We start from the raw sequence: 18,194 nt of genomic DNA on the forward strand, positions 1-18,194 counted from the left end.
CCAATGAAAAATACCAGACATTTTGAAAGTTATTTGCTTCCATAATAATGAAACATACCCCTCTGAATGGTTTTCTTTATGCTAAATACTTTTTATTGCACCTATATATATTCAATTCTTGAGTTTCAATGCGAAAACGCAAGTAACAATGTCAGGACGATCAGTCGGTTTTTTATGTGGGCATGAAAGCAGTAGCTATTTCATATCACTGCGGATTGTAGGTGAGAGTTAAGAAAATATTAGGTTTGCCATGCTTCCCAACAATAGACATAGCGTCTTAGTATAGCTGCTGCATGTTTCTTGAACTATCTTGAAATGTAGAAGGTAGAATCATTTTATCCTGCTAAGAGATCTTGCTAAAGTGATCGGGACACTATAACATTTTGAGGCCTCTTATTTTATCAGTAAGTAATACCTTTTGTCCTTTCCTTAGGCATTATAATTTTTGCGCTTCCTCCAGAAAATACTGAAGAGAATCGCACATATAAATATCTACAGTATATCACTTACTTAAAAATGGCTTTTAAGGAACCCAAAGGTTCATTGCCGCCCTCACATAAGCCCACTATCGGTCCCTATATAAAAAAAGGTAAAGGTATCCCCGTAACATGCCATGAAGGCACTTGGGGGGCATGGAGGTAGAGCCCCATGCTTTCCATGACCTCGGCATTAGAATGAGGTGGTGTGGTAGGCACCACGCTCTGACCGCCTTTTACCCCCGGGAAAGACCCGGTACTCAATTTTATAGGAGGCTGAGTGAACCTCGGGGCCGTTCTGAAAGTTTGGCAACGAGAAAAAAATCCTGTCACCACCTGGGATCGAATCCCGGACCTTTCGGCCCGTAGCCAGCTGCTTTACCAATTGATCGGTCCCTATCCTGAGCAAAATTAATCCAGCCTCTACCATCATATCCCACCTGTCTCAAATCCATTTTAATATTATCCTCCCATTTACGTCTGCCTCTCTCAAGATCATTTCCCTTCAGGTCTTCCAACTAACACTCTATATCCATTTCTAGATTAACCCATACGTGCTACATGCGCTGCCATCTCAAACGTCTGGATGTAATGTTCCTAATTACTCTAGGTGAAGAATAAAATGCGTGTAGTTCTGCGTTGTGTAACTTTCTCCATTTTCCTATAACTTCATCCATCTTAGCCCCAAATATTTTCCTAAGCATCTTATTTTCGAACACTTTTAATCTCTCTTTCTCTCTCAAAGTGAGAGTCCAAGTTTCACAACCATAAAGAACAACCCGTAGCATAACTGTTTTATAAATTATAACTTTCAGCTTTAAATATCTACACCACACCACCATTAAATATATGGAAAAGACCCATAGCATTTGATTAATAACTATAAAATTATTTCATTTTTAATAACAATATTATTATCTTACGTAAGTATTGTATACCCGAGCCGTCACTCAGTAAATATTATAGTTATGAAGATCTAACTTCAGATATTCTCTACGCCTACTTATGTAACCCCAAAAAGTTTCACTTTCATATCATCAATAAAGCATTAATCTGTATAATTAGTGACAATACTCACATGGCATTCAGTATAATAATATTTCATTTTTAATGGTAATAATGTCATCAAACATTAAGTTTTGTAGTTTTTAATATCCAATACACAGACAGTTGTACCCACAAAATTACACACCAGGGAATCTGACCTCTAAATTCTTTTAGTAAGTCTTGAAGCTTTCAATAAACAATATTACAGAAACGTTCTGACCGACATATTGGCATTACGATGTCAGAGAATCTGAGTGATCTGAACTCCAAATATGTCAGCAATCCTACAGGTCATGGCCTTCGTGTGATATTGTGCATTGTCGTGTGTTTGTGTTTTGTTTTATTCTGAAAAGCCTTTATTTCTCAAAACTGACGACAGATGGATTTTGGAAAATAGTAAAATTATGTAGGAAAATTGACATTTTACTGAAAACTGCTATTTTTCTGAAAAACTTTGGATTCCAAGCTTCAAAATGAGGGGTCATTTATTAAAAATTCGTTCAGCCGTTTTCCCGTAGTTCCCATTACCAGTTCAAATTATATATATATATATATATATATATATATATATATATATATATATATATATAAATAAAGAGATAACATCAGATTTGTAATAATGTGTAGTTTCATATAGTGGTCTATGAAGAAAGGGGTTGCTATGACAACAATGATATTATAGAATTGACAAATCGTTTCATAATGTTAACTTTTTCTATGACCATACTGAAATGAAGTTTTTATGTAGTGATCACTGCATCGAAATGATATTCATTTCGATACAGGTTATCATTTCAATACAGTTTTCTTATTTGAATAAATACCAATGATTTCAATATGTTAAATGCTTTAATCAAACTGCCAAAGTGTAATAAACTCAATTAAAATGGAAACTACTACAAAGCTAGACATTTCCTGTTTTATTGATGTACATATTATGAACAGTGCAATTTTGGAACACAATTTCTCGTACATGTTAAAACTTACAAAAGGAACTGTGAATTCCTTTATTTCTTTTCGTAGCTATGGGAACTGCAAATAAAAATCACTTGCATTCTTTCGTTTCACACTGTCTCAAACGTCACTCTTTTGTTTTCCACTATTTATAACCATATCCACACTTCCTTATTGTTAATATAAAGAAGTATGTATCTAAACATTAATTTTAATTTTGAATGAATGAATTAAATTTTGTCTAACCTTACTATAGGTCGCAGAAAAAGTTGTATGTAAAAGTCACATAATGGCTATTAAGACACTCGTGTTTCAATAGCTATCATTATAATTATGATCATTGCATAACTAATTATTATGATACAAGTTATCTCTTCTTAATAGAAGTCATGACATTTTAGTTAGCATGGTAATATATTTTTACGACACTGATATACTAATGTGGCATATTATGCACGATGCACAAAAAAAATATTATTTTTAAACTCTTAGATTTAATTTGTATTAAATATTCGGTGAACACAGCCAATAAGAAAAGCTTATTTTACATTATACAAATCTAATTAATGATTTAAAAAATCTCCGTTCGTCGTACTACGAGCATTTTCTTTATCCAGTTAGAAATGTTTCCCTCCCACTTCAATTTTTTAAGTAATAATTGGTAAACTTGCATACAAGAAATCAAACTTCCCGAACCATAGCAATTGTGTTATGTTTACATTTCTTATTGTCTCGCCCTTTCCTTGCATCTTTACAGCGTTGTCACAGTGCATCAGGTTTTAAAATTCCTTTGCAGAACGAGAACTTACATTTGTTTGTTTGTTTCTGCACATTTAAAGGACAAAACTGAAATTCTTTGTCATTTATTATCATAATATACTGGTCTCTTAAGTTAACTGATCATATTGGGAATTAATTCAATATCTTTCCCAAAATACGCTATGAAATGTTTCGTATAAAATATTTTTTTTTCTCGAAAAGGAAGCACAAACGAGCAAAATTGCATTAAACTTTTTAAAATAATATCTCAAGGAATAACCCCTTGAAATGAATTACATTACTTAAGGTTCACCCTGTATATACGAAAATATTAGAGAAATGTGGAGAAATAGGGGTTCCAGTAGGACAAGGGACAGTACATTCCCTTCTGTTTGTAGACGTCCAGAAACTTACAACTTAATGCAGTGAAGACGGCCAGAAACTTACAACTTAATGCATATGATGAGAAAACAGCTATAGAAGCCTTCGAAAAAGAAGGTCTTCAAGTAAATATGAATAAAACGAAGTAACTCGTTTTTGGAAGCGGAGGGAGAGATATTGTCCTACCTTATGGAACAATTAAAGCAGTAAACCAATTTAAATACTTGGGATCAATATTCATGAGTCTGGGAGCTACGAAGCAGATGTGGATCATAGAATAAGGAAGGTAAGGGGAACGATAAAGATGTTGATTGGGATCCAGTGTAATAGAGTAACCCCGAAACAGATGAAGAAAAGAGTTTTCTGAAGTATAGTAGAAAGTACTGTATGTTGACACATGGAGCGAAGGCATAAACTCTTGTTGAACGTCAGAAATCTAAGATCCAAGCAGTGGACATTGAGTATAAGCTATAAAATGCTTGTTAGGCGGGACTTGGAACATTTCTGAGTATACTTCAGCCCAAATTGGCTTTTTTGTTCACCGCAATAAAATGAGTTGCTTGCCAATTGTATTGTCCGCCTAAGCCCGCTTCAACATCCGCCACATCATGCATCCTTCTCTATCATCAAATTCATTTAGGCCTACCATGTTTCTAGCGGTGGTATGCCGTACCTTATGAATCTACATGAATATTAGGGATGGAAGTTCGGACATCGAACTTATGAAGTTAACTACTTCGCGTGTTGTACAAGTCATGTTTACATCAACTTAGAGCAGTACAGGAACTTGTACAAAACGCTGCTATGCTTGAATCAAAACATTACTCGGTATAGTCAGGTAACTAAAATAAATAGAGTAGCCTATAATACACATTTAGGCATTTAGGAAAGCGACTTACCGCCTTCTCTTCTTTGTAGAAAATGGTGATACATTTTCAATAAAAATGAATGTTGTAATTTACATATCACTAATTCTGTTGTAATGTACAACTTGTACGTTTATCAATTGTAAAATATAAACCTGTTTCGATTGCCACTCAAATAAGGAAATGCTCTTTAGAAATTACACGATGTTATTGGTGCGACATTTTGAAATAGTTTACATTTATTATAATGTTGTGTATTATCTTGTGCCTGTTCACTATTTAATTCATATTGCACTTCACAGAGTTTGGAATAAGCAGGATTTTTTCAAGAACACTCTACAGTTTTAGTTTAACCCTCTTATTGTTATCAACAGCTGATCATATAGAATTTAAAGTTATCTCTTAACACGAGGGTGAATATTGTGTATGCATGCTTGTTGGAGTCGGCAATTTTCTAGACGTGTACTTTTCAATGAAGTCTTTAAAATGGAGATTCTCAAGTTTTTGGAACGGAATATTCGCACATACCATCATCAGACACAAGTCATAATAAAAGTGAACTGATACGAAATCGAATCGCTAAACAATTTCAGATGTTCGATGTGTCTTTTAGAGTCACAATATTTTTGTAAATCACGACACTTTTTAACTTTTACGTCTAACTCGGCCTACACACCTTACACCAATATATATTTTCCTCCTTGGCTGAAAAATAATCATCTCCGAAGTCTTTCACAAACATAGGCAAAGTTACAGATTTTATTGGCGGGATTTTAATAAATCTTCACAGTACTTTCACTAAATCACAACTGCATTCCTTACAAAGTGTTTACTTTACAAATAGAAAACAGGCCCTATTAGAATGCAGTAAAGTCCACACCTGTGGAGTAATGGCTAGCGCGTCTGGCCGCGAAACCAGATGGCCCGGGTTCAATTCCCGGTCGGGGCAAGTTATCTGGTTGAGGTTTTTTCCGGGGTTTTCCTTCAACCCAATATGAGCAAATGCTGGGTAACGTTCGGTGCTGGACCCCGGACTCATTTCACCGACATTATCACCTTCATCTCATTCAGACGCTAAATAACCTAAGATGTTAATAAAACGTTCGTAAAATAACCTACTAAAAATCCAGTAAACAATACAAAATCCTCACCCATTTCGCTTGGAATGAATAGAGCTCACTTCACGCGACGTCTTTCATTTTGCGTATACGAACCTGAAGATACATCAGTAAAGTAAATCACTAAAATCATCCTATAGATAGTGTTCCTTAAACCTATAGCTGCCTCTAGGCAATGTTTTGGTGTCCAAGCTTCGTTCCCTAACGATTATTCGTTTTTTTTTTCAGGCAAGGCACAATGTGGGGGTCTCTAGTGCCTCTTATGCAGATCTGAGTGATATAGAATTCACTGCTACTGCCATCTACCATTGTTTGAATAAACTACAAGGAACATCCACAACCCCGGACGATCGATTCAGCATCACGCAAAAACAAGTGGAGGCCTACTCTATTTTTCGTGATGGATATGACAATTAAAGAAGAATTGTGGAAAATGTCTTGGAATATCGAGGAAAAGGGGGAGAACCCGGTGAAAATCTCTTACAAACTTGACTTTTTCCACCGGAAATACAGCTTCATTATCGCCGCGATTTGAACTCAGGCTCGCATCGTCGTAAGTCAACGCTGTGCCAACTAGTAACCAAGGCTGCACGTAGAAGTCATTGCCATGTGTTCGAATCTCGCTTAGGACATCCCATTCCTATGCCATCTTACGTGCAGTCTTGGTAACATGCTGACCCCACGTTGTAGGAGAACCGCCGCTTTTTTGTTTAGTATGTAAACTTAACATTTTCCGAAAAAGCAAAAAAGTAATGTAAAATATATGTTGAATAACTAATAAATTAAACGTTCTGAATTGGTATTTTACTTTTAAAGCCACAAAATAAATATTAATCGCCCTGCTGTGCCCCAGGTGAATTATTATCCTGTACTCGCTTTAACAAATGCTCCTTTCTAGGAAATTTCTCTTCCTGTGTTAAGCTTGAATTCTTTCAGATTTTTAATTATGCTAAACTTGGCTTGCTTTGCAATTGGATCCTGTTAGCACTTGAGGTCTGGTCCAGGAGCAAAGCATGTCAAGTAAGTGTAGATATCAAGAGCTAGAGGTTGTTGAGAGCTGGAGGTAAATTTAATACATGGCGTGGTGAGTTGGTAGCCGTGCGTGACGAGACGCACTTTGTTGCTAACGTTACGTTGCTGATAAAATCCTCACTTTAGACTGGGAGACAAATTGTGACTAAGTACACGTCACAATGGCTGACGAAGAGTTAGGATGCATTTATGTGTCCACCCCATGCTTCAGTAGCTTTACTTTCAATTTTACAGCGTCATAAGTTTGTTTACTTTCCTTTTCTATTTAAGTTACATTTTTGTTTTGCCGCTAGAGTGCAGGTTCAAACGAGTATTTTTTATCCCTAACATTTTCAGAACATCTCCAGGGTTCACTCAACTTCCTACAATGAACAAAATAATGACAACCTAAACATGGTACTAAACATAGACATTAGGAAACCTTCAACTCGCTATACAAGGTGTTTCCGAGGTGGTGTTACAAACTTTCAGGGATGATGGCGAAGGGCACATGTATCAATTTGAGATGAGGAACCATGGTCCGGAAATGACTGAGTCGAAAGTTACAAGCAAAAATAGTTGTGTGGAAATGGAATTGTAATTTGGCACTACGTGCCCTCCTTCCCTTAACCTTTGGAACAGTCATGGAAAGATGGTATGAGCCGGATGTCTCCTACGTGAGTACTTGCCCCGATACAATCTGCGAGCTTGTCTACTGTTCCCATTGGCTCATCCGTATTCGAAATTTAGATCCGCTTATTCCGCTCTCGTGTACTCCATTTCACTAGGACTGATCGATTGGACACTGCAACTTATACACATACACTGCTGTCTAGAGACGTGCATGTCAGGACCGACCATGTCCGTTACACATTACGCTATCTGCTTTGCTTTAGTGTAGTTTCCTGTCCCAATCCTTCAGACAGCGAATTGAATGGAATACTGTAAGTAGACAACGTAAACGTCAGATGAATACAGTGTGTGTAAGATGTACAGATAAATACACATAAATAAGGTGTTCAGAGGAATAAAATTATTTCATTTCCACACAACTATTTTTGTTTGTGACTTTCGACTCGGTCATTTCCGACCAGGGTTCCTTATCTCAAATTGATACATGTGCCCTTCGCCATCATCCCTGAAAGTTTGTAACTCCACCTCGGAAACACCCTGTATATAATCGATATGTTACTGAAAAGTAAATGTTATTTCCACATTGCCAGTGATGACAAAATTTGTAACTGCACAGCCTGATCGATATTATAGGTATACATTTTACCAACAATATTACTATTATTAGCAGCATTTTTCATATTACTCCCCACAAGAAAAATCGCGCAATAATGTATCAGTATAAATTACATGTATAACTACAATATTCTTAGGTACCACAAGTAGCTTTTAGTTTAACACATGCATAGGAATATAATGATTGAATATTAAATTGAAAACCATTGACACCACATTCCTCCTGCTACAGTATCTTTGTTCACATTAAAAGGCCTATATCTGTAATATTCAAACATAACAGGATCGCCAATATCTAATCACTGATCAGATGAACAAAAGTGGCTAATATGTCTACCGTTTCTTCTACTTGAGGGAAGGGGCACAGGCTAGGGACTGCCCTTGTATGTAGACCGCTTGGGTGGACCCATTGTAGTATCAGGGATGGAATGATATACATGTCCTAAGGTCCCCGCGTTACGGATTCTCCTGTAGGACGTTTCTGAACTCCTCTTCAGCATGCAAAATCCTTTTACCTTTCCGCGTAAGCCTCACTGCGGTCCTTTAACTCTGGTTCCACGAGCTACGATGACCCCAGGAGAGAACTCACGGTACATTGGACTACCATCAGCAACTAATGGCCATATACCAAATTCAGTGGCGCCCCGAAATATGGGAAAGAAACGGAGATGATGAAGATGATGATGATGAAGATGATGATGATGATGATGATGATGATGATGAAGATGATGATGATGGTGATGATGATGATAAGAGTGGAAGTGTAAATATAATGAAATGAGTCCGAGGTCCAACACCGAAAGTTACCCAGCAATTCTGCTTCACTTGGTTAAGGGAAAACGTATTTTTTTACACAAATGGGATTGTTGTCGCAAGTAGATATTTATGACTTAACTTACTTCCTGGCTTTTAAGGAACCCGCAGGTTCATTGACGCCCTCACATAAGCCCGCCATCGGTCCCTATCCTTTGCAAGATTAATCCACTCTCTGTCATCATATCCCACCTCCCTCAAATTCATTTTAATATTATCCTCTCCTCTACGTCTCGGCCTCCCCAAATGTATTTTTCCCTCCGGCCTCCCAAGTGACTCTCTATATGCATTTCTGGATTCGCCCATACGTGCTACATGCCCTGCCCATTTCAAACGTCTGGATTTAATATCCCTAATTATGTCAGGTAAAGAAAACAATGCGTGCAGTTCTGTGTTGTGTAACTTTCTCCATTCTCCTGTAACTTCATCCCTCTTAGCCCCAAATATTTTCCTAACAACCTTATTCTCAAACACCCTTAATTTCTGTTCCTCTCTCAAAGTGAGAGCCCAAGTCTCACAACCATACAGAACAACCGATAATATAATTGTTTTATAAATTCTAACTTTCAGATTTTTTGACAGCAGACTAGATGACAAAAGCTTCTCAACCGAATAATAACACTCATCTCCCATATTTATTCTGCGTTTAATTTCCTCCCGAGTGTCATTTATATTTGTTACTGTTGCTCCAAGATATTTTAATTTTTCTACCTCTCTGAAGGATAAATTTCCAATAGATATTTATGACTGTTGTAGTAAAATAAAAATCACATAAGCCTACATAGATGAACTTCGGATATGAAGGTATTTTCTGTTAATTTATTTTTAATTTTAAAAAATTAGTGTAAAGGTTTATAGGTGGGAAATTATTCTTGTAAGAATTTTGGTATTACAATGTTGTTTTGTCAATTTAGAAAAAGAAAAAGCCACGCAAGGACTGTAGCGCCACGGATCGTAACTCCCCAAATGCACCACGATGCTAGGTGAGCACCAGTTCCATACACTGGCTGAAATTTAAAGAGGACTCGAACCAGCGCGCATTCCGTAACACGAGTCCTAGCCATGATGTCTTAGACCACGACGCCATGGTGCGGGACAGTAAAGAGCTTTAAATAAAATATAATCAGTTGTGTGTTGTTAAAAATGTATAACATTCATGGTAATTACAATTGAACACCAAGAATTCTAATTTTACCCGTGCAATAATCTTTGTTTTTAACGATATTATTCGGCGAGAAGAAGCAGAGGATTGTATAAATATGCGATTACCTGATATTCACCTATAGTTGGGGAAAATCTCTGAAAAAATCCAACAAGATAATCAGCCCAAGCAGGAATCGAATTACTCACTCCCGAGCACAACTCCAGATCAGCAATCAAACGCGTCTATCGCCTGAGCTACATTAGTGGCCATCGTTTTTGTTGTCACTCAATGTTGAAGTTACGTGTGTTAGCTTAAATCAATGTAGAAGTAGACAAAAAACATACCTCTATAATATTAAATCAGTATCTGAATCACTGTATATAAATATGTGTTTATTTAATAGATCTTCAAGATATAGTGTTTGTACATAGAATATGAGATGATAGGATGCGATAATGGAGCAATGGTGATACAAAAATAGCAACGGTAATCCACCTACTTGTAGAAAATCTATACTACGACTATTTCGTCCTATACAAATCTCACAAAATCTTATAATGATCAAACTCCCGGCCATTCTGTCACAAGCCGTCGTCCGTCCCTAAAACATACTCATTAACTTAAATAGTCCTGTCCACAATGAAACCTTTACATTTTAGTCATTAACAACGTTGCTAGGTTTTTCTTTAGATTTCTGTACATTGCCTTCTATGAACCTGTCTTGCAGCGCCGCAAACGGAGGATGTAAGAGTCTAGGAGAGTTCGGAACATAGCCACACAATGGAGCCACATGTAATCTGACGCCATACCGCACACTAATTAGAGGTAATTTATCTGCCAGCAATTTTCAAGTAACAAATGCCTGCGCGAAAATTGGCGTCTATTTTGTTTCTGCAAACTAAACAAAGTTTTCCATGAAGATATTATTACTTTGGAAAATTTCTGTTAATCAAAACTAGACCCCAACTATGATCTAGACTTTCGGTAATCAAGTTACGGACAGTTTTATTCTGAGAATATAGGAGTATAAGTTTGTCTTAAAATACTATCTACAAGTTGATTGTTTTCTGTTTTCGTTTGTGATTTCTTTAAAAGAAACTTCAGCGTATAGTGTCAAAGATAGAACATTTGGAAAGAACAAGAAAAATTAATTCTTATTGCTTTTATTAGAAAATCATATTGTCTTACTATATTGTCATGTTTCCGTTTGTTTATGAAGGGAAAATTTGCTTCTGAACATTAATTAAGAAATTATCAGTGAATCTATCGCTTGAGATTAGAAACATTAGCTTGAAGGTACCATTTCGTTTTGTAATAAATACGATTATATCTCATACTTTGGCCAGGGTTCGATTCCCTGTCGGGACAAGTTACCTGGTTGAGGTTTTTTCCCGGGGTTTTCCCTCAACCCAGTATGAGCAAATGCTGGGTAACTTTCGGCGCTGGACCCCAGACTCATTTCACTTTCATTATCACCTTCATCACATTCAGACGCTAAATAACCTAAGATGTTGATAAAATGTCGTAAAATAACCTACTAAAATTTAAAAAATCTGATACTTAGTTTTGTACACAGTGAGCCCTTATAGATTTCCATAAGTGGAAAGGTAGAATTTTGTACACAGTGAACCCTTATAGATTTCCATAAGTGGAAAGGTAGAGTTTTAAACACGGTGAACCTTTATAGATTTCCATAAGTGGAAAGATAGAGTTTTGTACACAGTGAACCCTTATAGATTTCCATAAGTGGAAAGGTAAAGTTTTGTACCCAGTGAACCATTATAGATTTCCATAAGTGGAAAGGTAGAAGGAGAAGTGAGTAACAACAAAAATAATTTAATCACACAGAAGGAACTTATATAAAAATGAACTAAGCAGAGGAATTTTTATTTAATGATGTTTGTAACAGTGTAACTTATTCTGAGGCGATGAAATGTTAACGCAGTAATAATAAGCCTGCAGTGCGAAAAGAATTGCAGGAAAATCCTAAGCAACCAGAGAATACCTACCTCACAATTAATTGCTTTATTACGATATCGAGTCTTGATCTTCAAAACGGTAAGACATTTGGTTAAAATTAATCCTTGATTTCTGCTGAAATTATAATAATTTGAAGTTAATTTCTTAGTACACGAAGTAAAAATAAGATATACTGCAAATTTCGATACTCTAAAACAGGGGTCGTCAGCACAGAGCACCCTGGGGCTGGCATCCCTTACCCGCGGAGAGCACAGTGCACTATGGTGCACTCGTAGCTCTACCTCTTCCTGCTGCACGACGGTGCACACGGGACGGCACCACTTACCCTTTGCACATTTCAGCGAGTGCTGGTGACCACTGCTCTAAAACATTATTGATTTCGAGATTTTCACAGGGATAGTATAGGCTGATAAATAATTATGTTTTCATCATACCTTCTGTTAGTCTGTTCCTTTATCTCTCTGTTTATCTATGTCTCAATTTGTTTGTCTGTTTCTTTGCCGGTTTAATTGATGTCTTTTAAATTGTTGGAGGAATTTTATTCATATTTTATAAATAATAATTAATTATGGAACAAGATGGCTCAGTGGTAAAACATTGGACTGCAATTGGACAGGTCCCAACTTCAAAATTCAAAGTTTGGCCAGTCAATTTTCAGTGATTTCTCCGATCATTAAATAACAAGGAATTTGGTTATTTAAACAGGTAAATGCTGCAATGGTTCCCATTTCCGCTATTAGCCTCCGTATAATGTTTCAAAAAATCTAACCCCTACTCATTGTACACGGTGGCAAGTAAGGAGTTACGCAGAAATAGTGAAATTATGGAAACGAAAAATTGTATATTCCATAATTTTTATGTAGTTTCGTTGGGTCTCGAGCCCAGATGTTCGGTTTCGATTTCTCTTGTAATGGAGATGGAAATTCGTTCAGTTCCTTTCTAAATATGTGGATATATTTTCAAATACGGATCAAGAAATTTGAAATAAAACTATTATAGAATATTATATAGAGCTGTTGCTAAATCCGTTAAATTTTCTAGCACAAACATATCGTAATTACCAATCTGCAGTTTGTCAGACTTTGTTCAGGATATTTAGTATGCATAGGACGATGTTCTATCTTTAAGAGCATACTTTTAGAGGCAATTTATCATATGTCATGTACCAGCTTTATTTGTCATCCATAGTATATCGTATTACATACATGTAGACTACTAAGCTTTGAGATTTTTTCTTAGATTTACTCCAAGTTCTAAAATGAGATATTCTTAAATACTTGACAGGTTATAGTGCTGTAGCTACGTAAGCTTAGATACGTATCTACTTTAAGAGCCACATTCGTTACTGGAATAATTTTCTAGGTAAGGCACTGATATTCTAAATAACGATGGCAAAATAAGCAGAGTGCAAATGAAGTACACTGATTGTTATTCGTGGCGATTAATCAGTTATGTTGAATTTATTTACGTTATTCGTAGTACTCGTACATACCATGAAAACAGAACTGTAAGATGAACTTCGTGGTTTGCCACGCTCCCCGTGTCGCTCAACTTCTATTAGTCTAATAGCCTCGAAGTTATCAAATAAAATATATTAGTGTTAAAGAAAGTACAGTAGTGGCAAAAAAAACGGACCGACGGAATAATTAAACTCCCCAAAATGAGCCACTACGTATGCCACGCCAGCATTCACAAGATAGCGAGTAATCTATTGAAACTGTTGTGGTTTCGACTGCTGACGTAGCCCATTTCGAAAGCCATTAGAAAATAAGCTGGTAAAATTCATGTTCTGGGAATAATAAGTTAATTAAGTAGTAAAATATCGCTGCAATCGAAAAGTATTGGGAATAAATTTGAATAAGGAACAAAAAAAGTTTTCTTCCCAGGCAGGATTCGAACCACGAAAGTCTTAGTTACCAGTCTATAGTGCTGTCACTGTGAACAAGGCTGTGAAATCAACTACAAGAGCCGGTCCGGTTTTTTGCCACTACTGTACATATTGTTTTTTATTACTTTTCGAGTAGGCCTATAGATTTTTCACGCAATGATTAGGATTTCCTTAAACCTCGTGTTATTTATTTTTCCTCAAGGAATCTCTGACATATGAGCCGTTCAGAGCAGAAGTGGTGTAAGTCAAAAATGGGTAATGAGGGTTAAAGTAAACATCCTGTAAAATACAGCACAAAATAGCAATTAATACTAAGTTTATTTAAACTATTAGTAGTCAGTGGACAGCACGAATGACATATTAATTGCTACTTTGCGCTGTATTTTACATAATTTTTACTTTAAACTTCATTACCCAAATTTGACTTACACCACTTCTGCTCTGAACGGCTCATATCATGAAACGTTAGCCCAGCAGAGATATCTATTAGAAAAGCAGAAACAACCAATTGTTAATTTGGACTTTTTTAGGACACAAAACTTACAGTTTAGGTGTCCTTCCAAAGGAACTGAAGCCTCTTAAAATTCTTTACACTGGGCAGGACTTGAACTCGCAATTCTTGAACCCAAAGGAATGAGATAAAAAAAATATACCTAATTTTTATATCTGTAGTCAAGATACGAACCAAGAAGCTTACAAATACTAGACAACGCCTCGTTGTTGCTGTGGCGGCATCTACTCCCACGAGGATCGTTTGACACTAATTGTACGTAAATTTTTGATAACGTCTCGACCCCAGTGGCTGGGATTTGGGATTGTTCTCTATCTGTGCTCCGATAAATAAGTAACGACAACGTTGTTTATGCGTTGTCAAGGTGACATAAATCACACACAACGTTGCGACTGTGATGCCTTTGTAATTATGAGCCATGTCAGTAAGCTGTATCAGCAATTGTGGGATAATTACAGAGGAATTTAAACTAAAAGAATTCATTCTGGTGAAATCAATTTTGCGTATTATATGCATTGGCTCTATTTACTGTAACTAGTTCGGAATGAATTACGATATCACGTAAATAATTAATTAATATATATTCATACATTTTTTCTGGGGCAATAATTTTACGTGATCGTCGTACCGACTGATCCCGAATTAAAATGTTTGTAATTTGGGGTAATTTCGTATCGGTCAGTGTAACTTTGTAAAGTAAGTAAATCCGTAGCGCTACAGCCCATGGAGGGCCAAGACCGACCAGCCGGCTGCTGGCCTCACGTCCACATGCCGAAGCAGAGGTGGACGATCATCCAACCAGTATGGAGGTATCGTGTGGTTAGCACGATGATCCTCCCAGCCGTCATAGCTGGTTTGCAAATCCGGATTTTTGCTACATATCGTAGCTCCCCAAGTGCATCACAATGCTTGGCGGGCACCGGTCCCATACACTGGCCGAAATGTCATGTGAAAATTTCTTCCTTCATGAGGACTCGAACCAGCGCGCATTTCGTAACGCGAGTCCTAGGCAGGATGCCTAAGACCACGACGCCATGGCGTGGGACTAGTGTAACTTTGTAGCAGTTCTCAATTTTATTAGAAGATTTAATTTCACATTTCCTAAGTGTGATATGTGTGGATTGAGACCATCTCCATTACGTACTATATCTATGTTTTGCTTTGTATCTATTACGTCCGATCCTTGAAGAATATTTAATGTTCCACGTGGTCAAATATTGCATTCTGCTTATATTATACTTTTTGTAAACGATTTTGAACTTTATATTGTAAGTACTGTATATAATTTTGTCTTACCGTTACAGCTATTGTAAACGTTAATACTTATCCTCTCTATATTAACCTCGTAAGATACATAATCCTATGACTTGTAAATTATAAAATTAATCCGACACTGCTGTTTTGGTTTGATTTCAGAGTTACTTTGTACAGATATAAAGTTGCGTAATAATATTGATTCTATTATAAGCCTTTAAATTTGATTATAAAAACAATGAATTTGTTTATTAAATAAAATGAGACAATTATTACATAAAATTCATAAAAAATATATTAGGTCTAACTACTAGATCTACTAGCAATACACTTTAGTTTTATATTAAAGAATGATTTTGTTACTATGTCCCGCATACATGGCTTTTTAATGAAATTTCTTTGACTTTGTTTATTCAACTACTGTTCTAATTTTTACACTCGTCTTTGATTTCCATAATGCGTTGAAATTTTTAGATGTCAACAGGTCAAAAGGATTCTCCAGAGAGAAGACAGTATTTAATAAAGGCGAGGTATTCCAGTGAAACTGTATAGCAGGTACTGGATGATATAAACACTGGAAAACTTGGTCAACGAGAAGTTACATGTTTGTAATCCATCCCAACACAAATAGGCCTACTAGTGAATAAATTGAGAAAAAAACACAGAAATAATTTTTGGAGGCTAAATATGTTTTCATCGAGAATACTGGTGCTCTGTGCTATTTTGACTTTGTAATAGTTTCGTAAAAAGCAGGAGTCGTCATCTCAGTGCACTATGGTGCAGGCACAGTTTGCTCGCTGCTCAGTTCTATCCCTTAGACATCAACAGTGCAGCAGGAGTTGGGGGGAAAGGATTCAGGTGATGGCAGTGGCGTCCGTTCACTTTTTCAACCCTTTTAATTAGTCTCTAATAATTATAATAAACACGGAAGAAGCATGTACTTAATTTCTTTTAAGAGGAACTGTGTAATAAGTAAACCACTTTTCAGTTTAAGATAAGAAACGATATGTATTTTTCCGTTATGTATTGTATCGGTTTTGAAAGTAAATAGTTTTTTTTTATATTAAAGTAATTGAGAACTTACAGACCTATAATGCATTTTCACTGTTACAAAATATTAAACAAATCGAATCCATTAGTAATATTTAAATCATGTCATCCTATTCATTTGTTCAAGTGTCGTCAATAAAATAAAATTAATTATCCATTTTTTATCTGACACTATATATTACAAAACCAATTATTTGTTATTTTGTATAACATATGAAACATATTGTCGTTTCTGTTACAAGACTGAAGTAGGCCTAAATTATTTTATTACAATGTAAACAACAAATGATAAAAATTGTTTTCGCTGATCATTAGCATTGGTTTTCCTGGATTTTTTAATTCGTTTTTCCCTCACTAACTGGTCAATGTTAGGTGTCAATGCTCGTGTAGAACACAATCGAGGAAGACATTGTAAATTATGGTCAGAAAGTTGGCTTCTGTGATGGGATGCGTTGGCTTGGCTTGGCTCGACACACTGCACACTACTAACTCCTCAGCCAGCGTCTCGACGCTCCGAACTAGTATGCAGACCAGTTGACGATGGCTGGTATAAAGGATCACTTTCCCTCGTAGGCCTCAGTCAATGACATTGAACTGCATGGTCCCATTTGCAGATACAAAGTCAGTTGTAAGGGAAGGCATTGGATGTGACATGAGTAGTCTGAAGTAATAAATAAAGTTAATAAGTTGGTAAATAAAAGGGACACGTATAAACTGATTATGTTGAATTTGTGAAGAATATGATTAACAAATTAAAACTAACTTAAATCAAACATATGTAGATAATAAACATATAAAAATTGTGTTTATATTTTCTGTTCTAGTACTAGCATATTTTATTGTTACAGTAAATGTTCTACGTTTTCAAGGTCCACACCTGTGGAGTAACGGTTAGCGTATCTGGCCGTGAAACCAGGTGGCCCGGGTTCGATTTGCCTAGTTGAGATTTTTTCCCGCAACCCAATATGAGCAAATGCTGGGTAACTTTCGGTGCTGGACTCCGGACTCATTTCACCGGCATTATCACCTTCATCTCATTCAAACGCTGAATAACTTAAGATGTTGATAAAGCGTCGTAAAATAATCTAATAAATAAACGTTTTCAATTAACTTTTTTTCTTTTTGACTTCATACGAAATACCATTAAATGTGAAATTTGACTTATTTAAAATATGATTTTTTTAAGTTATTAAGTCTCAACCCATAAAATAAGCAATTTTCTTAAATAGGCTAATGTACTTTTAAACATCAATTTCACTATTTTAGATAAGTATAAAAATATGATAGAAGTGGTACAGAGTTGCCCGAAATAACTGTACTGTCTTATTGTAGTTACTTGTTGTTTAGTCAACTATGGGAAAACATTGGAATCTCATTCATGACACTAATAAGGCGTCACTCAGGAGGTAACTAAGTCAGGAGATAATGAGGTAGGGTGACCATTTTCTTTCTCCTCCATTGCATACATCGGTGACTAGTAACATACAGTATTATCAGTACTTAAATAAATAAATCTGTGAAACGTAATAATTTTTGCTCTATTTTCTAAACGTCTAACATCATGTTTTACTTGCATTAATAACTATCTTCTTTAGATGCAAAAATTAAATTATAAATATAATTTATATTTATCAACTTTTTCAATCATGCTACAAAATTCATATCATTATCATGCAAATGACAAACGATCTTGT

The 18,194-nt window shown here is 36.0% G+C and overlaps 1 protein-coding gene across 2 annotated transcripts in view; it reads left to right on the forward strand.

Annotated features, from left to right (window-relative positions):
* Scgdelta (sarcoglycan delta) overlaps positions 1–6,370 on the forward strand; it is a 436,735-nt gene extending 430,365 nt beyond the window's left edge. Inside the window, exon 9 of one of the 2 annotated variants that reach the window (XM_069847984.1) lies at positions 5,830–6,370. In XM_069847984.1, the coding sequence (XP_069704085.1) occupies positions 5,830–6,018 (189 nt within the window). In that variant the 3' untranslated portion in view covers positions 6,019–6,370. The remainder of the gene's footprint in view (positions 1–5,829) is intronic. The other variant, XM_069847983.1, reaches the window with a different exon arrangement.
* The last annotated feature ends 11,824 nt before the right edge of the window (positions 6,371–18,194 follow it).

The sequence above is a fragment of the Periplaneta americana genome, chromosome 15 (assembly GCF_040183065.1).
Source record: "Periplaneta americana isolate PAMFEO1 chromosome 15, P.americana_PAMFEO1_priV1, whole genome shotgun sequence".
Lineage (NCBI taxonomy): Eukaryota > Metazoa > Arthropoda > Insecta > Blattodea > Blattidae > Periplaneta > Periplaneta americana.